Source organism: Lates calcarifer, linkage group LG12, assembly GCF_001640805.2.
Source record: "Lates calcarifer isolate ASB-BC8 linkage group LG12, TLL_Latcal_v3, whole genome shotgun sequence".
NCBI lineage: Eukaryota > Metazoa > Chordata > Actinopteri > Centropomidae > Lates > Lates calcarifer.
Genome location: NC_066844.1, coordinates 25,533,338 through 25,559,905, shown reverse-complemented (window position 1 = coordinate 25,559,905; position 26,568 = coordinate 25,533,338). Strand labels below are relative to the sequence as shown.

The following is a 26,568-nucleotide window of genomic DNA, read 5'->3' as shown; positions in this document are numbered from 1 at the left end:
TACTTTGCCAATATTGTAACTTCCTTATGTTTCACTGAGAGTACACCTTGTGGCTGTATTATTTCTGTATTTCTGAAAGCCCTGGACTGAAGTTTACATGCTACACTAAGGGCTGCACCTAACAGTTATCTTAATCACTGATTAATCTGCATTATTGATCAATCAATCAATCACACATTTTTTCTGCTCAACATCTTTAAACTGCTTGTTTATTCATCATATATGACAGAGAAGAACAACACAGACTCATGAACCGCCTTTTCTGAACTAATCAATTAACCGACTCCATCTGACTAATCGTCCAGTTCTTGTCACATCCCGCTCCTGGATTAAAAGGTATTGAATATTGGTTAACATGTGATTAGCAGCTGCCTCATGTTGATTATTTTCAGTGTTTTTAGAGCAACTCTAAATCCGATGCTTAAACTTCCATCTACCGAACTTTTTTCTCGTGTTTTTTCCGTCTCCCCGCATCACCCTGCTTCTCCCTGTGCCGGGGTAACGCTGGTGTGAGAGCTAGATTGGTTACCACATGGCTTTTATCCAAGTAGAGGCGCTTGAGAGTAGACCGCTTGGAGAGTGGGAGCGCAGTCGCAGGTTATCCATCGCCTGGTGCAAGATCTACCGTCACTCTGCCACGTCTGGGATCTTCCTTTATATAGACGAGAGACTCAACAAAACCACTTCACTCAACGCGGATCCAGATTGTTCTCTTTCTCCTCTGTCTGCCCCCTCTCTCCTGTTTTTTTTCTTCACCCCCCTGATCAGGCTTAACCATCCTGTGTTTTGTAAAGGCAATTGTTAGTGCGCATCATCGCGGGAGCCAAAAGGAGGTTTGCCACTGTTCCATAGGAGACTGGTGAGTAGAGCCACTCAAGTTAAATGTCTTTGATTTCTATTATCTGAATCATTTCTGTTTCATATTTAGTCGCACCAGTACCATTCTTTTTTCCCTTTGATTGACATGTGATTCTAACTTCTTGTTAGGCTGCTGGGTTGATTGTTTTTATGTGCGCTGTAGATGCATTTAAGCAAGTTATTCTAATGTTAAATGTTGTATTTGTAGGAGTACACATTCACTAAAGTTAGTGGTCCAGCTGCAGGGGAACTGCACTTACAAGCATCCTCACTCTGAACATTATTCTGTTGTATTCTATTCTACTCCTGAATTCAAAATGAGGCACTATAGCCGGTCCATACTGCTCCTGTTTTATTTAGATTTAGATTTGATTAAGGGGACATGCAGCTGCATACATCAGTGAAAATTATTTCAACTGCTTTCACTTGATTTGAACCTTCAGATACATATGTCTGGACAATTAGCTGGCCGTGGTTTTGCATTAATGGTACAGTCCTATTCAGAGTCAGATGTCCCAGGAAAGAGTCAAATTCCTGAGAAAAAGTCACTGAATCCAATTAAAGTTGTAGTTTTTTTTAAATCTTCTGTCCATTTGTTTTTCTCTCTCTCTCTCAGCGGGCTGCTGGAGCGTCATGACAGCTGAGAAGAGTGGGCCCGTTATAAACGGTAAACCAGAGGATGGCAGAGACCCGGAAGGGTCCAGCTCCAGCCTAGACAACGGGGACTACAATGAGAGAGGCCACTGGAACAACAAGATCGAGTTTGTCCTGTCTGTGGCCGGAGAGATCATCGGGCTGGGAAACGTCTGGAGATTCCCTTACCTCTGCTACAAGAATGGAGGAGGTGGGGAAGTTTTCCTCTACCTGTGCTTGTAGCATGGATATAAAAAGAGAATAATGATGAAAGATGATAGGAGAGAAGGAAGGAAGGGGTAGAGAAGACTGGTACCTGTAACAAGGGATTAGACAGAATTGGAAAAAAAAAACAATCAAAAGCAAATATTATCTGTGATTAGATAAATAAATATAAAAAGAAATGGTTGTTAAAATGTACAGTAAGACAAGCTCTGCTCTTTTCTACCGCACCGAAGGAGGAGGTAGATTTCTTTCTGAGAGCTTTCACTGTGCTGAATCTGAGCAAGCAGCAGAATTTTCAAAATGTGATGTGCTTTTTTTATTTCATCCATTATGCACAATCATGTCAATAAAAGAGGCAGGTTCCCTCATTAGGCACCATTAGACTGCGCAGTATGGATCCTCATATTCTAAAAAGGTCACCCTGCATTATTAGTGTGGCTTCATAATTCATCCTTACGAAGGCATTTAAAGTACAAATTATTTGATTTTGGCTTAAATTACGTTTTGAACTTTTATGCTTCCAGACTGTACTTTGGTACTGGTGAAGTGGTATTAATGTCCTGTGTTTTCTTTTGTGTGCATAAAGGTGCGTTCTTCGTACCGTATGTCATCTTCTTCGTGTGCTGCGGTATCCCCGTGTTTTTCCTGGAGACTGCCCTGGGCCAGTTCACCAGTGAGGGAGGCATCACCTGCTGGAGGAAAGTCTGCCCGCTGTTTGAGGGTAAGAACACACTCACTTCATATTAATAATACTGATAATTAAAGAGAAAGACAAAGTGGTCGCGCTGATGGAAGTCACTTCTTGCACACACACTAAATGTTACAGTATCATCTGGTTTTTCTGTGATGGTCTTGAATTATTCGTTCATTTTTAAACTAGTGTTTTATCAGCTGTATAACCTATTTACTGCAACCAGACACATTTCCTTTCTCCTATCTGCATCTCTCTGCCTTTTCAGGTATTGGCTATGCAACACAGGTGATTGAAGCTCATCTAAACGTGTACTATATAGTGATCCTAGCCTGGGCAATCTTCTACCTCTTCAACTGCTTCACCACTGAGCTGCCTTGGGCTGGCTGTGGGCACTACTGGAATACAGGTAGGATACGACTGGAAAATCTCCCAACCACAAACCAACACGTGCATCCTCTTTGTTTCTTGATAAAAAAGGAAATCAGATTTTGTTATGTGGTGTCATATCTGCACGTATACATGCAGTACGCACCCAAAAATAATAATATGCTGTTGTATTTCTATAGAGAATTGTGTTGACTACTATGGAGAAAATGCCACCAACATCACAAACCCTAATGCAACCTCTCCAGTCATTGAGTTCTGGGAGTGAGTACATTTCTTCTCTCTAATTTTTTCACTTCATCTTCATGATCTGTCACATCCATCATTCTTTATGTAAGACTTCATGCTCTGCTTGTGTTTGCAAAGTCACATTAAGGAACATGCTATGATGGTGGCTTTCATCTCTGCGGTTATAAAATATTAACGGTCATGCTATTTGTCCTGTAACGCCATGAGAAGATGCTTTGTCAGTTCAGGCAGCCTTCAACATCTCAAGTCCTCCTTTAATGTCATTATCTCACCGTATTGTTGAAAAGCTGAGCTGCTGACGGCTCCAGACTGTTTCACAGACCCCCCACCTAACCTTTCCCCCAATAATTAGTCAGCCCTTTTCATATTTGTGTGTCAGCGGGCCCTGGTAGGCCAGCTGTCTCCCAGCTAGAGCCATGTGTGTGGCAGGGGATCAGGCCTTGTCAGTGTGTAATGCTGACCACACTTCCTGTCTCACTGCCAGTAGCTATGTTTACACTGCTGGGTCAAATCTCGTTTTCAACTCACGGATGAATCTTTTTGAACCATATATTGGCATCACAACCGATAAATTAAAATTGTTGTGTGCATTTTTGAATCTAAATAATAAATAAAGAGAGATGCCTGGTGTAGCAGTGAGGTAAATGTCAGATCTGTGCCAGCAACATAAACCTAAGCACAGAGACAGACATGCCCAAAGAGCCGACCAACATGTTGTTGGCAAAAATAGCAACTGACCGTGCCTTGTTCAGTCTGATGCCAAGACAGACTGTTGTGTTCTGTACTGTATATACAGCATAAACAAACAGCAGAGCTATAGGTTAAACAAGCTGTATTTTGCCATCTGTACAGATTTATATGTTAGTGCCACAAAAATAATAGTGCATGGTTTTATTCCATCTTTACACTTTAAAATACAAAGCTCATGTTACATCTATAACGTCACTAGATACTAATGCACCTGAACTAGAGTTTATAGATGTGAATGATGACTGATGTACGTGCTTGATCAACAGACACAAAAGTTAACACGTCTTCTGCACATCTATGCAATAATATGACAACTGCATCACTTCTTTAACTGAACCTAAAAGAGGCTGAGAAACATATACTTGTGGACAAAACATTGTATAGACGAAGGGTGGGAGTTGAGGAATCTCTATAGGATGCAAGATTCATGTCATATTTATTTCAAATTTTCACAAATGAGTGAAACAGAATAAATAGAATTTACCCAAGTAATTTGGTTTTAGAGTATTAATGTGACCAGGCTAGAGGATATCTGGATTTGCTTAGCTCTACTCTGAGCCACACTGAGCTCATAAAACCAGCAGATATTAGCGTTCACCTCCTCTATTTTACACACGTAAACAGCATGTAATCAAGTCACACACAAAAAATATGCTGCTCTTTGCGCCCATATAAAACCAATTCACCGACACTTAAGACCACAGACAAGTATATTTACACACATTAGTGTTCACATCTTGCCCTTTCGGCTGACCAGGGAGGGACAGGGGGGCCGTGTTGGACCTAGCCTGTGGCCGGCCACCAAGAACATGTCATGATGATCAATGGCTGGTCAGGAGCTCCGGGGGTGAACTCGGTGGCAAAGATTTGGCAGCACCATGTAGCACTGTGGCTCCGACTCTCGCTTCTCATCCTCCATCAATGCTGTTGCCTGGCTATGCCTCAACAAACAGGAAATGAACTGTTGATTCACCACCGGCGACAAGCTATGATGTCATTATCGCTGATAACATGCCCTGGATCTGGCATCCACACGGTTACACCTGTAGGCATATCAGACTTAGTAAGTCTACAACACACCACCAAACACTGAAGTGTCACATCAGGGGCAAGCCTACATTTCTCTCTCTGTATATATGACCACTGTAAGCCTACTGACTATTGCCAAGAGGATGCTGTTGCCATGACGATGTTGTGCACCTTGGAGCCTCCAAAATGTCTGACAGTTGCTTGAGGTTATCACCAAACTAGGGGCTGCAGATTTCTTGCTGGATTGTCAAAATGAAGGAGTTTTGCCGAACTCACGGTCATGGTTGATTTGTTTGATGATGGCACCAACATTTTAACCATCAATGAACATCCATCCATCAGCTATACCTCTTATCCCTTGAGAGTCACAGTCATATTCACACCGACAGAGTCACCAATTAACCTAACCTGTCACTGGGCTGTGGGAGGAGGCCTGAGGACCCAGAGGAAACCCACATAGGCACGGGGAGAACACGCAAAATGAAAATTCTCCATGACCGGTTTGAAGTGGTTCTTCATGGCCATTACAGTGGAGCAGACCAGACGTCTTCTCGCCTGTTGTCCCACCAGTACATCCTTGATGCTCAATAGCAGTTGGAGGATGCAAAGCAGAGTGATGCTGCCTACTGACTCTGTCATGTAGGTTTGTCCATATTCCATCATACGTTCAGCAGATTGGAGGAGCCTGGTTGTTGCAGGAGCACTATGGTCTGCTACTTAAAGCCTACACTATCAAATGAAAGGTGGAAAGTGAGTTGTAAATGGATGGATGGATGGAAGAAGTGGTAGTAGAGTGAATCACTAGATAAGGCTGTCCTGTGATGCTGGTCAATCTGCTCTATGTCACATGGATGAGTGGTTTGGTCAGGATACGTGTTCATTTCAGTGGAGGATTTTTAGCAGTCAAAGCCGGTGTGTGTATGGGTTTGTTTTCCTACTCCATTACAGAAATGTGAGTTTTTAAGCTCAGGAAAAATCAGCTACACTTCTCATTATATTTGTGAGTTGTAAGTGTAGTGTACTATGCTACAGTAGTTAGTGTGTCGGTGTTTGAAGCTGAAGAGCATGTGGGGGTGGAGAATGCATTGACTGATATTCCTAGGGAATATGGCTAACCAACATTACTATTTATAGTGAGCAACCTCAAGCAAATATTTATTTTTCATCATCCTCACTCTGCTGTAACTTATTTAGCACAGTAATCTGTGCCTGTAGACTGATCTCAAAAACTCTGCAGCAATCTGTTCCAGCTTTTTCAAGAAGCACCTACAATGGCTTCTACTCATGTCACACCATGAACTAAATGCCCTAAAATCAAATTGGAAATGAGCAATCATCTATGTTTTCTGTGCTAAAACAGACGCAGAGTACTGAAGATATCAGATGGTATAGAGCACATGGGGGGAATGCGCTGGGAGCTGGCCATGTGTCTGGCCCTGGCCTGGTTCATCTGCTACTTCTGCATCTGGAAGGGACCCAAGTCAACTGGCAAGGTAAGGCAGAGTAATGCATGTTTACTGTTGTGTGTGTGTGTGTTTGTGTAAGTGTGAGTCTGCGCGGTCAAACTGTTTGTACTGCAATACAAAGAGTGAAAGTCACGTGTAAATATTGCATGGCGATTTCATGTGACAAACTCGTGAAAATTGTAACTGTAAACACACCATCCAACTCATGGTGGAGGAATCTGCACATGAATATGTATCCTCGTGAATGTGCGTGCATGCTGCCAGTTTTTATTCACTGAAGCAATTTTCATTTTTCGACTTACACACCAAAACAGCCACAAGCTAAATCACTTTTCCTTCTTGTCCTCAAAACAACTCCCTCACAGGAAGCCACATGCATCCCCCCCTGCAAATAGAGGACAAAAGGGGGTGTCTGCACCACCCACTTCTACCTTTTCTCCCATCACCCTTTCCATTTTAATGTCCTCCTCTAGTCTCTTCTAGCAGCCTTGAGGAGGACAGTACAGTCTCTGCACCTTGCTTTGGGTGCTCAGTAGCCCTTAACAAACTCCTCTCCGATTCAATGAGCCAGAATGAGTAGAGAGATAGAGATAGAGTGAGAAAAAGAGGGAAGAAAGAGAGTAAAGAGAAAAGAGGAGAGGTGTGTGAGGAAAAATTAATGGGTTCACATTCTACATGACGGGGAAAAAAACAACTAGGCGGCAATGCCTATATCTCCCTGAAGTGTCTTTTGTCTGGGTGTGAAGTAAGAGGAGAGAATGCTTCTTCATGGCTGGGCTTTAGCAGCTGGTCCAAGATTGATTCCTGTATTCACTGGGGGAAAGGAGAGTGTTCATGAGGAGCATGCAGAGTATATCCTCAGCCTCCGCCTCTGTTGCCTCTGTCTCTCCCACTCTCTCTCTCCTGCTATGAGAAATTAACCACAGCTCACTCAGTGCAAGAGAGAGGTGCTTTCTTCTCCACAGACCCTACAGCCCATTCAGTTCCGACTCTGCTAAGCTGTTTGCTTTTGTTGGCCGTGTTTGCCAGCCATTCTCACATTTAAGCCCTCCTGTTAGATTTACGGCGAGGCAGGGGCAAGTTTGACCAGTAAATTTGTGGTGGCTTAAATGTTTACCCGTGGTGAGCTGGAAGCAGCATGTGGAGCATCAAAAGTTCATGGAGAGATTGAATATTGTCCTTTTCATCTCCAGAGAGATGGGGAGAAAGAGGGAGAGAAGGTTTAGGATGTGTAATCGTTTTATTTGACAAATTAAAGGAGGGATCTGTTGGGCAGGAGACAAGTTTTCCCACACTTTCCCTGTAGGCCACGTAAGGATTAACAGAGCTCAGAGTGGACAGTTTCATTAAGTCTCATGGATTCTTATTGTTCGAACACTAGCTTGGTACCTTCATTCATTTCTATACATTTCATTCAGGTTTTTATAGCTGCAGATCTTTAAGATATTCAGTAAAGCAAAACATTTTCGACTAGTGAATGACTGGGAACACAAAAAGCTTAATGTGGCATTTTAAATCACAAACTCTTTAAAAGTGGACTGAACTACTCTGGAGTTTGATTAAGAGGCTCATTGCTTCAAATGCTGCAATGAAATATTCGCCCCCCCTCCACCTGAAAAAGGAGCTTCCATTCATAAAACTGCTGTGTGGAGTAGTACACTAATGTGACCAGTGGGTGTATGAGTAATTGGTGTGTGCATGCATGCATTAGTGTGTGTTTAGGCCGACATGTGTGAATGGTCCATTTTATCTGTGTCTGTAATATGTGTACGCCCATTTTTATGTTGTGAATGAAGTTGTGTGTGTGCGTGTTTGTGTGTGTGAGTACTCCTGCACTTCTGTGCGTGCTTCAAAGAGAGGCACATTTTCCCACACTGCCAGCATCACTCCTCTGGGCTTCTCCTGTTTAAGAGCCGGGGCCAGAGGAGCCTTCTTTTCTTTTCAGTCCCCTGGCCCGGCTCTGTTCTGTCCTGTTCTGTCCTCAATTGGACTTTGACTGGATGCCAGCAAGCCAGGGGATGTATGTTGCCCGCCTCTGCCTTCCAAGAGGCCAGGGTTTTTGTTCAAGGGGTTTCTAAGAGTCTTGAGATGTTGAGCACAATTCTGCAAAACCTGAATAGTTCAATAAAAGAGGGAGTGTTGGTTTGATGGTTAGCAAGTGGTAGCTACTGTACAGAAAGTATGTGTGTGGCATTTACGGTTGTGGAGTTGAGGCTGGTGCTGTGCATGATACCCTACCACACACCCTGACTCTTGTACTGTACTGCCTGATCCTGTGTTGCAGTGTGTATGCTGCATGAGATATGGTGTCCTCTTATTATTCATGTGGTAAAACATAAATATCAACTGAAATCCCTCTTTTGCTGTGTTACTGTGACTGTACAACTAGAGGACCTTTTCATTTTAAAGGTCCACAAAGTCCAAGATAAATCTTGCTAATAGCCAACTAACTTGCAATACTGAAAACAAAGTGTAACCAATATCTCAGGTATGTCACAGAAAGAAGCTCATTCAGAGATTATAATGTTTCTCCTGATCTCAGTTCAGACCTGCTAGATGCTGTGGCTTTTTAGATTCTATAGAAAGCTTGATCATTGGGTTATGTTTGTTTTTCTGCACGTGCATCAACAAGACAGCAACCTCATCCTTTGTCACTTCCTCGACCATCTTCCCACTCAAGAATGGCACATTCTTGAAAGAATCTCCTTAGGATTCTTTCAATCTAATCAATCCAATGTCTTCCCGATGATGTGAAGCACTTAAAAAAAGGGGGTTCTCACTGTTGTTGGCAGCAGTTTTGCTTTGCACAGCTTCATTTTGTCTGCGTCATATCAGGTTATGAAAGCAACTACTGCTGCAAGTTCTGACTGTTACTAATTGTCAGCTGTGTTTTTCTGTAATCTGTGCATTAATCAATCTTTCAAATGTGTGCATATTTCTGCCTGCAGGTTGTGTACGTGACAGCTACCTTTCCTTACGTCATGTTGTTGATCCTGCTAATCAGAGGAGTGACGCTGCCAGGAGCATATGACGGCATCAAGTTCTACCTCTACCCAGACATTTCACGTCTCTCAGACCCTCAGGTAGGCTTGGATGAACTGGATTTGTCTTCTACTGGTAAACCACTAAAAATCCTTCAAAATTAATAAATATGGAAAATGTAGATAAAGCCAGTGATAGGTGCTGGACTGGAGCTGCAAGTCCAGACACCCAGGTTTTTCGAGAGGATTCATAATGCTAAGATTACTATAGTACCCCAACCCTCACCTTGCAGGGTCCAGGCATGCTGATAATTTGATCTGTTGACTCAGACTGATTGTATTGTGCTTACTGTGATTGTTTTAGTCAGATTACCAATGAAAAGCACAAGGTACCAAAATAAAGCAGGAGGGGTTAAAAAGATGGGAATGCGTTTTACCCCTGCCTCACACCCACCTGTCTGGAGCTGAGTAGCTGCCAGGGGGACAGGTGGTGTTGTTGTTACTCTAATGCAAGAGGGGATCAGTACCTGTCTTCACACCTATCACTTGTTTATGCACTGTATTGTATCAAAAACATACACGAAACAACTGCTCGTTTAGCCATTCGACAACAACAAAGATGTTTTCCACCTCTTGGAGCAAAAGAGTAAAAACATCTGTTTCATGTAGTTAACATTTGGCTGCATTTATACAGTATATATCTCACTCTAGTGGTGGTGATACTACTGCAGCTTAATATGGAGGCAGGCTTGTCATAGCAGGGCTGACACTTCCCGCTGGTGATGAGGTGATCAAGGGTCAGGTAAATAGTGAGTTCTGAGAACCTGGAGGGGTTGAAAGGTCAGGATTTGAGGCTAATGGAGGTGGTGCATTAACATATAACTCATACAGACAGGTACACACGGAGCAGACTCCTTGACCTCGTCTGGAAAAGGCAGACAGCTCGGGTCGCTAGGCAACAGTGCATGAGAAAATGTCATTGGATGGGGTGTCATGACAACGTGAATAGAGATAGATGAAGAGTTTGAGGGAGAAAGAGAGAACAGATTGGAGCAGATAGAGAGAGATACTAATTTTATATGAAGATTACATTTCTCCACCATAAATTGGACGAGGTGACAAATTGTAATTTCATCTTTCATGTGAAAAAAAGTACCAGTAGTTAAGATAAGTAGATTAGGCAATAACAATGTAATTTACCATTGTCAGTTTCACGTTACTCTGCCGACTGACAGATGGGTCGATGGTTCTTTGCGACAAAAGCTAGAAAACATGGAGGTAAACACTGCAGGAGTTAAAATCTATAGATGTTTTCTGATGAAGGAAATGCATCCACTGTGTCTGTTAGACCTCAGGGATACAGACACTGAATGTAAACTTAACCTCTGTTTGCTTACAAGACACACAGGTACACATTGATGTTAGTTTTTTAAATAGCATATAACTTTTATCATGGTTAATTGGGAAAACAAATGCTGAGTATTACAAGTTCACCCACAGTGGAAAGTCTTCAGATTTGAGTTGGGAATCAAACACTGAGGCACTAACCTCACACATCACTGCAGTGTGACACTAGCACCTGTTTTCTAACCGTGTCTCCTTTCCTGCTCACAACATATGTAGCTCTCTTTCAACTTGCTCATTTGACAACATATCGCAGCCTTTCAGGAAACTATAGGCGTCGTTTTGTTTGCCTCCTCCTGCCTGAACACCTGTTTTACACTGTTCGTGGGGTGAGATGCCATGGATGTGATAACAAGGAACTGTTGTTGCCTCAGAAATAACTAGAAATTCAGTTGATCTGTAGCTGTGCAGGCTGCTTCACACAGCCTGTTCGGCAAAGCAGCTCCTTGTGGTGAGAAAAGGTGTCAAGAACATACAGTATCATCTTATACTCTGAGCTTGGATGATATAATGTAGTACATAAAGACTTTATAAAGTCATCAATTAACTCCTGACAGCTGCCAATTATTTTTACATTGACATCAAAGTGTGTGTGTATATGTATATATATATATATAGATATAGATAATAACATAAAAAACAAGACTCTCCAGCTGTTTTACAGTGAGATGACTGCTGCGTCTGTGACTGTAGTAAAGCCAAAGAAAGAGAAACAGTGATAAAGATGGATGGTGAAGAAGTAAGAGAAAAAGGAGGTCGACAAACAAAGACACAAACAGAGGCACAGGGAGAGTGAAGGAGGGTGATAAAGAAGCGCTGCTCTTTGGCAGAGGAAGACATTACTTCTGACACCAATGTTAAATTAGCGTCCTCAGGGACAATCAGGCCTCTGTTCTGTCCAGCAGGCTGTGTGGAGTGTGTGTGTCTGAGAGTTACCCGCTCTTTTTACACCCCTGAACTTCATCATGCCTCCCCTCTTCTCTTCTTTCCTATACCTTTCTGTTTCTCTGGCTGTGCATCACCCCCCCTCCTCCTCTTTAACACTTCTCACACTCTCATACTCTGTAAGCTTCACTGTTGCGTCTCCATGCTCTACAACTCTCCAGCCTCTCTCATGCCAAAGCCAGTCAAACTTTCCAGGACAGTGACAGCCAGGATGTGTGTCAAAAAAGTACAACAGCAAGACAAAAACAGAGTCAAAACTTAAACCTATACCAACTGATTTTGGACACACACAGATGTGGAGACAGCTCTAAACATGACATGTTATCACCTCATCAAGTTGTTATGGCGTATTACCTGAGGAAAATCGCTGGCTCTTTAGCTGCTAAATACTCCACTAAGCTCAGGTTCTAGTTGGGTTTTTAAAACTTTTTTTGCAGACAACAAGCAGCTTACTGTGTCTGAAAACAGCAGTGCAGTCAGAGTTAAGTTATGGGCTGTAAAACAACACCATAAAGCTTCAGAGATAATACAAGGGGAGCTGCAGAGTGATAATTTACGGTGGGGTCATCACGCTGAGCAACTCTTTTCACATTCAAGGCGTCACGTGATCCATTGTTAGTGTCAAAATATCGGTTATAGCGGCTTTGATAAAAGTTTTATCTGCATGTGTTTGCCTGTGCTTTCTCCTTCACTATAATGGTGATAGCCTTCACCTTGTGCTGATAAATTAGTGGCTTTGATTATTTCATCTTATTATTTGCATAGAAATTGACTAAATACAACAATCAAAATCAGGAAATATATTTTCACCCATCTTTGGTCACGTGATGAGAGAAAGTACAACATTTTAATTCGGCTAAAAATCCTACTGTTGGTGTGAAATGTCCACTTTCCAAAGCCAGTTTGATGCAGACTGGAGTAACATTCCTAAAACAGTAGTAATTGTAGAAACTTCACGCTTTCTGGAAAAACAGGAATGATAATGTTGTTGGATGTTAGCAAGAATATGTGCATCTGTAAAATGCCACCAAGATTTAATTTAATCTCTTTATCAAATCCTATACTAGATATAATGGATAATTAATTACTTAATGCCCCAGTGTCTGAGTTTCAAACTAGAAGGCTGTTTCCACAATAGTCTGCTGAAAAGGGAAACTTTCTCTGCACTCACCTTAAATCTGAATTTAATACCTGTATCCTACTGTAGATAATTTTTTATTTATCATAACTAGGTTGGAGCCAATTTGGGTCCAACATGCAAAATATGAGGTGGAAACTTGAAGCCTCCGGTGCACATTAAGTACAAGAGACATCTGGTGTCCAGTAATTTGTCCTTTGAAACATAAATATGTGTAGATTTATAGATTCTGGATGATTTTTGAAGGTAATCAACAGCAGCACTGAGTGACATCTCAGCACCAAGAATGATACATTTACATTACAAGAACACTATCTTACAGCCAGTGTCATCCAGCTTTCACACAGTAGAAAAGTTTCCTGGAGCCACAGTCTCAACATAACCAAACACAAGCCGACCAAATTAGGCACAACATCAACAAGTGATTCTCTCTGAGCCTGGGCCTTTAAGGTTTCACTGCGCTGTGCTGCCATCAGCCGAGAGTGAACTAAAGGGAACATTAATGAACATTAGGAGAGAAAGGCCTGTTCTTCCACAGGAACAGTCCTGTGTTTGTGAGGTCACAGAAGTTACCGTGGTTACTCCCAGGAGGGAGCGAAGACCGTGCGTTTGTTAATTGTTTCTCGGTGGGGAAATGAGATTAGTGGCTGAATGGTGATGTGAGAGAGTTTTCAAAGAGCCATGCTGCATTAAGTTTGAATTCGCTAGCACCCCATGCTATCCTGCGGGCTCTAGGGTCCTGTGCTGCACTACAAACCAGTTTCATAATGCACATTTTACTGCTGTCTCATTGAGGAATCTTACATGTGTAAATCCCCATGTAGTCCATGAATAAAACTACTGTCTCATTTCCACACTACACCTGAATATAGAACAGGGTGAGTTGTACTCCTTCACCTGTACTACATTTATCTTATTAGTTACTTTTCAATTTAAGATTTTACACAAAACACATCATGAGCTTAAGCCTGTCACTTCTGATTTACCCTCAGTTCTCAGGTGACCTAATTTAAATCCAAAATCTACCTTATCTCTATGGTTAAGTTAGGGTACATAGACATAGCTAAATGCTAACGATAATGTTTACCATGTTCACCATCTTAGTTTTGAGTGTTACCTTGCCAACATTCGCCAATTAGCAATAAACACAAACTGCAGCTGAGGCTGTTTAATTCATCTATCAGCTGCAGATATGTTTGACTAAAAACCATGTCATGGCATGACCTCAAACTCAATTTGATTCACCTCTCTGCTCTACTGCCAATAATACTCTTAGTTATACAGGTAAAAAACATACTGAATGTTTAAGTCCACTGTTACTCCTCACCAAGCAGCAGAAATGAATATAGAGCTGCTGAAGCATAATATGAATATTTAGGCACTGGAAGACTTTGTAGCTACTTTTAGGACGTTAATCCATGATTCATGCTGCTCCACTGTGTGCCTCTCAGAGGGGAAAGAAAATGGTTGAGCTGAGCCATAATTTCATTATGAAGTCACTGAGATGATGAAAATCAGGTAGATGAGAGGTAACAAAAGAAATGTAGGGTTTCATTAGACCCAGATAAAAAGTCACCTCTTGCCATATCATGGTAATCTCTTGTAAATGGGAAAGCCTCTTCTATTCATCCTAATTCTGAGGTTTAATTAATCTAATAAAAAAAAAACACACAAAGAATTTTTATTGTCAATGATAATGAGCTGAGAAGCATTAATGAAACGGAAATTAAACTGTAAGCTGGATCAAGAGCATGGCAGATGATCAGATGCCTCAAAAGTTCCTGAAACTTTGATTTGTGCATGTGTGTGTGTGCACGTAGAGACAAAATTAATTAAAAAAAAAAAAAAAAAAAACTGATTAAATGAGTCGACAAGTGGCATCGCACCGGCCCTAGTACTTTAAACACAAACCATTTAACCCCAGCATCATCCACCGAGGAAATGCCCCAAAAATAAGCTAAAAAAATGAGTCAGCAGCCAGTCACTGACTGATTTGATGGGTATGAAACTGATGACAATCCCTGAGGCTCGTACTCACACTCCTGTCTGTATATGTACTGTATCTTTATACCCACTTTCACGTCAGGTATGGGTGGATGCAGGAACCCAAATCTTCTTCTCCTATGCCATCTGCTTGGGCTGTCTCACTGCTCTGGGAAGTTACAACGCCTACAACAATAACTGCTACAGGTAAGGATGTTGGTACTAGTAGATGAAAATGAACGTTGTTTTTCACACTGTACAGTTGTCAACACAGAGAATATAAGCACACAGGTAAAGGCCCCACTGGTGAAAGGTGATGGATAAGAGTGGATGAACTGACACTTACGATGTAACTTTAGTTTCCGTTCCATTCTGTGTTGCTTGTAGTTTAAGGTCCAGTCACAGCTCATGGCGTAAGTGTGATTTCTCTCTCGTTCTCTCGGTCTTACTCCTCAGGGACTGCATCATGCTGTGTTGTCTGAACAGCGGCACCAGCTTTGTCGCAGGTTTCGCTATCTTCTCCGTGCTGGGCTTCATGGCCTACGAACAAAATGTTCCCATCGAAGCTGTGGCAGAATCTGGTGAGAGAATTACAGACACTATAACATCATGTTAATTAATTAAGTACCAACTTTACAAACGGTAACGTGACCATATGCTAAAGCCGGTCTGAATCTTTGTGCTCCCATCCACCATATTCTGCTAAAATGGATAAACACAACCAGTTATATAAGTCCACACTCTTCACCTAGGCTCTTAGACCACCGCATTATGATTTATTCAAGTCAGTATGAATGATTTAGTGAATGTGACAGAGTGAGAGGTTTGAAATGTTTGTCTTAGAGCATGGTGAGGACAGTGCTTAATGTTTTAGATAATGTTTCTAAGGGCCTGTCGGCAGATGTACAGTAGGTGCTAAAGAAGACACCGGCAGCATCTCATCTTTTTCTATCATATATTTTCTTTGGATCACGTTTTTTGATAGAGACAGTTAAACATTCATAAAGCTGATGCATATAAAAATATCAGAAGCTGGTGAACGAACACTTGAATTTTGTTTTTCTCACCTGCTCCTGATTTTTTGTGATGCAGGTCCTGGTCTTGCATTTATTGCATACCCTAAGGCTGTTACTATGATGCCTCTGTCTCCACTTTGGGCTTGTCTCTTCTTTATGATGCTCATCTTCCTTGGCCTGGACAGTCAGGTGAGACCCACTTGTGTCTTCTTGCCTTTAAAAATAAATGTATAGGTTAGAACTTTTGGTAAAATCTGCAAGTAAACAGATGGAGATGAAGAAGGGGGATGAAGTGATGCTTGAGATTTTCACCTGCTTTCCTTTTACATAGAAATAAAGATCTTGTTTCTGTTGCAGTTTGTGTGTGTGGAGAGTTTGGTGACAGCTGTGGTGGACATGTACCCAGAGACCTTCAGGAGAGGCTACCGCAGAGAGCTGCTGATTCTGGGCATGTCTATAGTCTCCTTCTTCATTGGTCTCATCATGTGCACAGAGGTAAAACTCAGCAACAGCTGCTTGTTTAGAACCAGTTTTAACAGAACAGTCATGTACTGAGCGACCGGGAAGAAATATCTGCATATTCATGAGAAAAGAAAGTGAGAAAGCACGAGTACACCAAATGGCAGAATCAAAGAATTGTGTCTGTAGCAGACTTTAAACATTTTGAACTGTAGCTATGCATGTGGTGATAAAGCAAAAATAAACTATGTGGTATTTTGAGGCATCAAACCAAACAAGTGAAAAGATGCAGAGGGGAAAGAGATGTGGACAAAGTAACAAAGAAAGAACTAACTTTCTAACATGTCGTTATTTCTACAAAGAGAGTCTAATAATGAATCCACTAAAAGCTTTTCATCTTTTCATATACACTGCACTCCATCCACTTCCACTGTAAACACGCTGTACTGTTCTCTAGTGGCCCATAATGGCCATGAAACAGGGGCAAAGATACTGAAGTACAGTCAGACAGCTGCATTGTCCAGTGACCTGACCTCTGTTATTGCTCGTTCTCATTCCTGTCACCACTACATAAAAATCACCCATTTTCTCTTTGCGTTTACTCATCTCCCACCAACACCTGCACTTTACACACTTAGCTCCTTTCAGCTGCCAAAGAGCCATCATGAATAAAATGTCACAAGGAGCCAAGAGTAGGATTTAACACAGTTCAAAAGGTCATCTCAGAGAAGAGTTCAATACTCAGCTGAGGATCCTTTTTACTTACATTTATCTGATGGGAATAAGTAGGCACAGAGACAGTCACTGAGACATTCTGATGATATTCTTAGCTGTTTACTTGAGGTTTAGAGCTGTGATGTAACCCTTACTCTCAGATTCACTTGAGATTTTATTTATGATGGTCCTTTTAGTGGAGGCAGAAAGGAACAGATAAGCTGTCCTGGGTGAAGGTAGGGTAGGTAGAGTGGATGATAACATGTGAGCAGCACCACTGGTACTGCTGGAAAGAGTTTTAAAAAAGGAGTTTGACATTATCGGAAATGTGCTCTTGCAGAGAGTGAGATATCAGTCCCATACCTAGACTTTAGATTTGGTGGAAAAGGCTCTGCTGTTGGAGGGAACCATCAGTGAATCTACGCAGCGATGTGGATTCAGCTGAGAGCTAATCCCCCGTACGTGAACGAGAATGTTCGTGAAATCAACGACATGAAACACCCTCAGACCCTGACCCTCAGACTAACCTTTGAGTGTCATGCTATAATGTCCGCGATGCAGCGAGCCAGTCGCTGTAAACCAATCAGCTGACGCAAGCGAGACTTCAGTGCTCTGCCTGAACTGACTCTGTTCTTCATCAGATGATGCAGTTGTTGCAAAAAACACAGTGTGTTGTATGTTTTCTCCTCAGAGAACTATTTAAACTTCAACTACGAAGCCTTGAGGCAGAGAAGTAAAGAAATCTTGGGACTATTTTTTTTACATTTTCAGTAAATTAAAAGAAATATCAGCACTGGATTGCAGTGTGGATTTGTGCCATCAGTCCCTGACAAGCTAAATCAAGCGCACCTGATTCATTTCATATTTGATGTTACCCAACTGAGTCTGATGCTCGTGGCTGTGACAGAAAACTGACACCTGTCTCGTCCTATCAGGGAGGGATGTACGTCTTCCAGCTGTTTGACTCGTACGCTGCCAGCGGGATGTGTTTGCTGTTTGTGGCCATATTTGAGTCCATATGTATCGGCTGGGTGTACGGTAAGAGCACAGACTCAACTCGAAACATAAGAGATCTCAGAGCAGTGTCAGTTGTTCATGTCGCTTCAGATACTTCAGTTTTTCTTTCATCAGCTGAACAGCTGTCAGACACATCAGCACAGGAAAACAGACCATTGCACAAACACTGTTTAATTTCCCTCTTGCTGCAATAATATTTCTTCTCTGCCCTCTGCTGGAGAATGGTCTCAAACACATGCAGAGTTTATTAGGAGCTGCACAAGGCACATAATTCATCTACTGAGATGCTCAAAACAATATTATGGTAAAAGGTTGCCATGTATAGCAAACATAGTGCCTTTTTTCTATTTAATATGCCAAACTGTCCTGTAGTGTGCACATGTCATGGTCTTACTAAAGAAACACGATGTTTGGCTTCGTTTCTGGGTTTAAATATCAGTGCTCTTACATGATTTTGTCCTTAATTTCAGCAGACAATTTAACAACAAACCCAGTTAAATGAATTCAGCTCAGTACATCTTACATGCAGCAGTGCAGAATGATTTTGAGTCCCCTCACTGAAAGTTTCAGAGCGGATTTTATCCACACCTGTCAACAGAGATCAATCACATCATTATTTGGACGATCCATGCAGAAACTCTGAGTGACACTGATTTGCGTTTCAGGTAGTGACAGATTCTACCTAAATATTGAGGACATGATTGGCTACAAACCTGTCTTCTTCATCAAATGGTGCTGGATGATCTTGACCCCGGGCATCTGTGCTGTGAGTCCACTGCAGACACAAAATCAACAGCAGCAGTCGCATCAACAACAGCAAACAGCGTATCAAGTAGTAGCAGGAACAGACACATACAGGAGATGCTCTTGTGGAGTAATTCAGTTGTATCTCAGCCAATTACACAAGGACATATGCAGCACTGATTGATACCTGGATGAATTTAACAGACAGTTTTTACACTTACAAACAGAATGTCATTGTTGTCTGCCACAGGGAATTTTCCTGTTCTTCCTGATTAAATACAAACCGCTGAAGTACAACAACGTGTACACCTACCCTGACTGGGGCTACGGGATCGGCTGGTTCATGGCCATGTCCTCGATGGTCTGCATCCCACTGGGGATTATCTGGATGATCTGGAAGACTCCTGGCACCTTCTCTGAGGTAAAAACACACACAGACAAATCCTGTATTCATGAGAATTTCAGAGCTGTGCCTCAAATAATGAAGAAACCTTGGGTGCTACTGAGGCCAACAAGCATCCAGAAAAGGGATTGTCAGTGGGTGATCCTGCCGAGGGAAGAGGTTAGGACACATCTCTTCTTATTCAGAAGATCACTTGCCCACCTTATATTGAATGAGCTGCTGCGTCTCTCTCATCTGACTTTCTCAGAGTGACTGGGACACAGCTGGATGCTCAACCAGCATTTGCTTAAGGGGGAGATGAACAAAAGAAAAAACAAATTGCTGATTGATCAGTAGTTGCCTCTGGGCTTTGGTCGACCTGAGGCATGAAAAACATAAATCAGTGATGTTTTGGTCATGTCTGACCTCTTTCCTCTCTCTCTTTTCCTCTGCAGAGAATGAAGAAGTTGACGACTCCCAGCCCAGACCTCAAAATGAGAGGGAAACTCGCCGCCCTCAGTCCTTACGCCGCCAACGACGCAAAACTTAAGGCTGATGGGAAAATATCCACCATCTCAGAGAAGGAGACGCATTTCTAAGCGACCGCCCGACTGACCGACCGAGCTGCCCTCCGTCTTGACAATAAGTCCGACAAACGAAAGCTACAGAAAACAACAACAACAAAAGTATCTGCCACTACACAAAACAGGAAATGAAACAAATGACTTGGAGTGTTATTTTTGTTTTGTAAAAAAAAAAAGAAAAAGGAAAGGTTATCACAAGATTATGTAGTCTGCTTCTGTTTTGCACAAACTTTGAATAACACATTTGTTGTTTTCAGTTAACATTGTGACTAAAGCAGCTGTTTCTTTCTTTTCTAACCATTAATATTTTAAAAATCTGTTTGATGACATAAGTATATGGTTAAAACTTGTCCTGGTACCTTGTCTGTACTGGTCACACTAGTGTTTGTGCCTTTAGAACAATACCAGTGTGTTGTGTTGTAAAAGGCTTACACTGTACATTTATTGGCAAAGTGCTGTGCCTCTCTATTAGGTACTAGGTACCCAAATGTGACTATCTAAGATGTAGCAGCTTGGGGACCATTCTACATAGTTTTATGTTGAGAGAGGATACGGCGGCGTGTCGTAGTGCTGAGGCTATAGGAGGGCACTGACTTCCCCTGTAAGCAAAACTTTGAGATGTATATAAAGAGTTTTACCAGTGAAATCTCGGATGCTGTCTGAAGCAGCTGTGACTGTGAGGGCTGTGGATCCTTTTTAGGCCTTCAGTAACGCTTGTTTACTTGAATTTAGCATTGTTGCTAAGCGACATAAGCAAAAACTCTGCTTACTGGATATAACTAAATGAGATTAACAGGTGTTTGTTCATTAAGTCAGGATACATCGGGCCCCTCAGGGCTTGGGTTTGCAGTAATATTGAAGGGCAAATTAAAAAATGTCCAGGGTTTAAACACTGTAAGATAGATCCCCTCAGTTTTAGATATCTTTAATTTTACATCTGTTCTGTTCATGGCTACAAATAGCAGTGAGTGACTCGCAGGCTGAGTCTAAAAACACACCTCTCTCTCCTCTAGTTGCCCTCCTATAAGTCGTGGATATCTGTCATTTCACAGTAATTATGCTGAGCCTAACACAGAGTGACAGACAGACGCGCTTCCACCCCTGCTTTTTTTATTTCCTGCTCCGCCTGTAGAGCTCAGGATGGATGCCCATCAGATGAGCATTTCAAAACCCATCTGTCTTCTTATCCCCTCTTTTTATTCCTTCCCCTTGTCCCCTTCTCTCTTTTCTCCCGCTGTCCTTCTGTCTCATCTTCAACCTCTGCTTCTCCGCCTCCCCATCATCCACTTCTGTCTTCTCTTTCTCACATGACCAAGGCCTTATATAAAACTGTGATGTAGCTGAAATGCTTTCTATTTCATCACACATCAATACATCAGCAATCGTCTTGCTGTTGATTAGAGAGACTTCCTGTGACCTTTCTTCTGACATTGAAAAGCATTAAGCTCTAGGAAAAAAACATCTTTTATTTTTTCTGTCTGCAGGGGTGAAAGCACCGTCTGTCCCTGTCATCCATTTAATTGTGGTAAGAGACAATGAGCTGGTCTCATTGTTCACATCGATCTCAGTCCATTACAGCTTCATCCAATCAACACTCGAATGACTCTGAGTTGTCCTTCCTCCCTTCCTTGCTTTGTCCGGCTTTCTCGCTTCCCTTCCTTTCTTTCCTCTGTCCTTGTTTCCTGATGAAAATGCAATCAGAGGAGAGCATCTGAGGGATGAAACTTAAGATTTCTCTCTTTACAGTTTGTCAGGAGGAGGCAAAGAAAGCAGGGGAAGAAATAAGGAATTGGTGAGCTGAGGAAGTGTGTGATCGAGTAAGTAATGAGGGAAATAGAGGAAGTGTTCAGTGACTGAAGCCCCTCCTGTCTAAGCTGTGACATCCTCTTAAACATGTGATTGGTCCCTCTGGTGTGGTTGCATTATGACATTATCACCTCCTCACTGATGTTTGTGCAAGTTAATAGTTGTGTGCATCGGAAATTATAGCCTGCTGTTTAACACTGACCATGTTGATGTATATTTTTACATCTCTTTCTAGAAATCTGTGGTCTATTTCTTGAGATGAAAAATGTTTAAAAAGAATTGCTGTAATAAAAAGAATACGTCGTTTGTTTTGACTTTTGATATGCCGCTCAAGAGATCTTGTTATAGAAATATAATGAAAGGTGTTTTACTGTTCTGTACTGTTCTACACACATTTTGGTATTCACAGAACACGTGAACTGTCTGCTTACTCATTTTTAAGAATAAATATTATAAAGGGAAACTGAGTGTAGACTCTGGTGTCTTTTTTATTGAACTGAGCTGTGTACTACTCTTAGACACTGACATTTCCCTCTAAAATCCTTTAAAAGGGTTTAATGCCTCCATTTGTGATGGAAACTTATGGTTAAACTGCAAAGATCAGATAAGATAAGATGACATTTTACCAACTGCAACACAGCAACCAGATCATAGACAGTCACAAACACTTAAATGATACGTGAGAATTCAAAAAAGGTTTTACGTATACACACACTGCAAAACAAGTTTACGCAAAGATGTGAACCGCTCAGGCTATTAAAGGGTTCGATCCTCATAAGAGGCAATGAATTTTGAAGTTCACAACTGCATGAAAACATGATTAAATAGCTTAGCCCATTAGAAATCTGCTTCATAGTTCAGAGGTCACTGGTTCAATTCTCACCCTGTGCAGCAAGACTGAAAAGTGCTCAGAGAGAGATGCCCAGTGTGAAGGGTACTCGGTGGTGTGGTGGACGTGTTTGTGGCTGTGAGGTCGTACTGGTCCTGGAGTGGCTGGGTCGAATCCACCCCGCTGCTTGTACCTGGAGCATGAGGCAGTAGGAGAGGAGAGGATGAGACAGGACAGGAGAGGGAGGAAGCAGATTAGAAGAAGGGGTTGAGTTGGCGCCTCCAGAGAGAGAGAAGCAGGAGGTTACCTTAAAATTATGAGTAGCCAAGTGTTTAGTCTACTGACCCCTCCACACTGAGCTAACATTAACAGGGAGACCTGTTTCTACTTCATCAATATTGCAATGTTAAGAGATACACTGCAGCTGGTTTAGCTGCTTTAGGATCTTAAAGACAAAAGGAGTGAAGCAGCCTTTTAGATGACAATCTCATGACAAACTGTAACTTCTGTTTCCTCCACAGTTAGAAATTAACATAAAGCTGAAAAACATTGTAAACAATATCCATATGGTCTCACAGATATTCTGATATAGTGTATGTTTATTCTATCTTTGCAAAATGAAGATTTGGATCAGACACGTTACATCTCAAGGGAACCGGATATAATACGGTGCTGATGTATCAGTACAGGGTGTCTTTTGCAGATCTGAGATAGATGTGTTTTGCAGAATTTGTTGTGTTGACATGGATGTCAATGAATGGATGACAAGAAAAGAAAGTATTACACTTTGTGCACATCTACTGCCCTCTATCAGGTGGAGGAGTCACAACAGAGAAAACTACTTACTGCATTTCTTGTGTCTTAAATTAGCCAACAACAGGATGGTGATGATTTTTTTTTTTAACATTATTTCTTCTTGATTGCCCCTGTATAATTTAACTCCAGTACACAATCTCTATGTAACCAATTGAAAGAACGTGAAACACAGAGACACAGCCAATGGCAAAACACTCACAATGCACTGGTGTGAATTATGGCACATATCAATATCATTATTACTATAGTTCCACAATAAATGTGTTTGAATGTGACGTATCATTCCAGCTGATGAACAGGCCAGACACAGAAAATGAGTGTAATCCTAACAAACAGTTTTAACAAAGTTATGCAACCAAAAACATATTAAATTAAAATATATTGTGTCACAGCTGTTGCCAGAGCAGAGGCATAAAAACCAATATTTGTTGCTCTCTGTCATCAGTGTGTCTTGCAAACTCAATCTCAGTGTGAATCCAACATGTGCCCCATCAATGCACCCTCTGCCCTGTCTTCCCCCACCACTAGAGAAACCTGTGAAATTCTGATTACAGCCAACAGCACTACAGGGCCAGCCCTCAGACCACATTTATCAATAAACCAAAATAAGAAATGCATCTGCAAACAACATCTGTTTTTATTCTGTCTGTGATCCACAGTTTGTTGGAGAGCATTTTATATCACCACAGTACAGATTTGATGGAATCCCAAATATGTTTGTGAGCCTCCGTGGGTGTGTGTGTGTTGAGCATCCAGTGTGAGTTTTGTGTGCATGTGCAGTCATGCGCATACATCCAACTGCCACACTTCAGAAATCAGCTTTAGTTTCTTCGATTTGGAGGTGACATCTTGACTTGATCCCGTAGATGATGTGGAGTAAATCTTCTTTTGTTGCTGCGTCACGTTGCTGCTGCATGAAAACTTCTGAGAACGCTTCATGAGCTGAGAAAGTTTCTGGACGCTGTAGACAGGCAAACCCATTCAGAGGAGTAATATGAGGGTTAAATGGCTGTCAGCGGGAAAATCAGTCTCTCTCAAATGCTGTTAAATGACTTTTTGCTTTTCTTTTTTTTCCCTCTTAAGAGATAAGCTTTATCTAAAACCTTTATCTGAAACATTGTGGTTGGCTGACAGGCATATGCTGTATACATTATGAATAAAGTTTCTCTAGGCAGAAATGTTTTATTCCAGTTCTTCCAATAACAGTTAGGAAAGAAGACAGTTGGAAGATCCATAGTCGACGTTAGATAAAAGTTTCCTGGAAGCTAGAGATTGTAAAAAATAAAAATAAAAGACAGACAGCCAGGCATAAAGATGAGGCAGATTATGGAAACACCTGACACAAAACAAACCACCACTGCAGCTGAAAGGATTTCAGATTTTAACCTTTAAAATTTTGTCAATTTTTGTACCTGCATGGAGACAATAAAGGTTAACCGTCCCCTGCCAAGTTGATATGACAAGCTTGTTAGCAAACAGTTGAATACAAAAACTTCTCCTTTGTTTCTTATCTTGCTACAGTTGGTATCACACCTATATTTGTTCATCATCTTGTCACTAACTGTGTCTGCTGCTTGGCATTTGGAACTTTGTTTTGCAGGAAACAGAGCTGATGAGAATGGATGGAACAATAAGCACAGTATCTGATATTTAGGCTCTTCACATGTTAATATCAAAAACACAGTTGCAGTAACAATTATACAGTACACACAGCAACAAACAGGCAGCCCGACATAAACGCAGATTCACAGGAGTGATGGAGACTGATACAGATGCCGTGAGACAGACGAGCAAACACGAGACAGCAGATAGAAGAACAGTCAGAGAGAGAGGGAAAGAGAGAAGCTGCATTCTTCCCCGCAGTTATGGAGAATGCATAACAGATTAGTTGACTCACGCACAGAGTTCTGGGGCAGCGCTTCAGGACAGAGCCAAGATAGAAACACAACGCACCATGGCCAAAAGTCAGCCTTGCCTAAAGATCTTAGCAACCTAGATTCTTATCCTGATCTTTTGATAAAGAGCGGGAAACAGAAAAAGAATCATCTCACTGTAAATGCATAGATGACACAGTTAACATTAGACAACCCCTGCACTCATTACACTGTAGATTTCTTATTGTATTGATGTTCATCTTTTGGGGAGAATGAATTAGTCCCACAGCGATTAAAAGTACCCACATGAGACCTCTGAACATACAGGGTTGACTACTAACCACAGGGTTGAGGGATCAGTCCCCAGAGTAGAGAAAGTAGAAATGAGTAATAATTTGTATGTTTATATTTATGTCTTTAAATAAAGACAATTGAGAAATTATAGATGAACATGACTCCTCTGCTCTGCTTCTTACCACCTGAAAGCGAGCGATGAAAAACAAACTTGTACAGTGCAGCAGTAAATTCCAGTGAGTGAGATCACTCTAACATTATTGTGACAGATTTTTGCAGCTGAATGTAAAAAGTGAGACAACGTGATTAAGAAAGGCCTAATATGTGCAGTAACAAAGCAGGAGTTCGTGAAACATCTGATACTCTGCATACAGCTTTTATTAAACTATGGCTCAGAGCCTGAAATCAGCCAGACGTCGTGTTATTGGCTCTGAGCTTTACAAAGACTCCACACTAAATTTAATCAGTTTTTGTTCCCCTTTGATCCCCTGCTGCTGCTGCGACATGAAACTGGAGTTATTCTTTTCATTTCAGCAGGGGGCAGCAAATTCCAAACTACCATGACTGAAGAAGCTCCGACGGCAGGTGAAAAACCACAGAGTGTGTGCAAACACTTCTGTATGTGACCACGTATGTTTTTATGAGTGGGTGTGTAAACACGCATGCACATATTCCTGTGCGTGTGTTCGAGCACCACAGGTGCATGTGCATCTCTATTATCACTAAATTAATGGTTTGCATGCTCACAGTGCCTGACACGGCATCATGTAATATCAGGTATATTTCATCACTGCACGCTTGATGCTGGGCAGCCCTCCCTCCCCTGTAAGGCAGATTAAATACGCCGAGCTCATGTCGCTGCACACGCATGTACTGAGTGTGTATATGCTAATGAGTATTTTCTCTACTGAGTGTTGGAATTGAGCTTATCAGGACCTCCCTGGGTATCATGAGAGAGGGATGGAAAGTGAATGGCCAGCAGCGGGAAATAGATGGGAGACGTGAAAAGACAAAAAAACGAGAGGAAAGAGAAGAAGGATGGGAGAAGGAAATGGAGAGGGGAGGGGCATGAGTGAGAGTAATCTGGAGCGTAATGAAAGGAGGCAACACAGAGAAAATGGTTTCTGTACCTGGTGGGACAGAGGGTGGAGAGGCTGGACAAGAAGCTCAGAGGTCAAAAAGGGTAACAATGTTCACTGTCCTCTGTATGAAATCACCAGACTCTGCTCTCAACAACAAATACCTGCATCCTACTGCTGCTGTTTCCAGACAAGAAAATCAAATGAATATATAC

At 41.7% G+C, this 26,568-nt stretch overlaps 1 protein-coding gene and 1 long non-coding RNA gene across 2 annotated transcripts in view; one reads left to right on the top strand and one right to left on the bottom strand.

Annotated features, from left to right (window-relative positions):
* The first annotated feature begins 223 nt into the window (after positions 1-223).
* Positions 224-21,928, top strand: slc6a11b (solute carrier family 6 member 11b). The gene is made up of 15 exons (XM_018686879.2): positions 224-859; positions 1,475-1,702; positions 2,303-2,437; positions 2,676-2,816; positions 2,977-3,058; positions 6,183-6,315; positions 9,237-9,371; positions 14,843-14,946; positions 15,196-15,320; positions 15,832-15,944; positions 16,113-16,250; positions 17,864-17,966; positions 18,611-18,711; positions 18,940-19,110; positions 19,527-21,928. The coding sequence occupies exons 2-15, from the start codon at positions 1,492-1,494 to the stop codon at positions 19,668-19,670; spliced, it is 1,836 nt and encodes a 611-aa protein (XP_018542395.1). The 5' UTR covers positions 224-859; positions 1,475-1,491; the 3' UTR covers positions 19,671-21,928.
* A 286-nt stretch (positions 21,929-22,214) lies between these two features.
* The window catches only part of LOC108890090 (uncharacterized), a 63,751-nt gene continuing 59,397 nt past the window's right edge, over positions 22,215-26,568 (bottom strand). The window contains exon 4 of the long non-coding RNA XR_001962102.2: positions 22,215-22,483. This is a non-coding gene — a long non-coding RNA (uncharacterized LOC108890090). The remainder of the gene's footprint in view (positions 22,484-26,568) is intronic.

Excerpts from the sequence above, each read along its gene's own strand:
- slc6a11b (XM_018686879.2), top strand. The coding sequence starts at position 1,492 with ATGACAGCTGAGAAGAGTGGGCCCGTTATAAACGGTAAACCAGAGGAT. Across the intron at positions 16,251-17,863 it reads GTCTCATCATGTGCACAGAG|GGAGGGATGTACGTCTTCCA; the intron begins GTAAAACTCAGC and ends TCGTCCTATCAG. Across the intron at positions 17,967-18,610 it reads ATGTATCGGCTGGGTGTACG|GTAGTGACAGATTCTACCTA; the intron begins GTAAGAGCACAG and ends TTTGCGTTTCAG.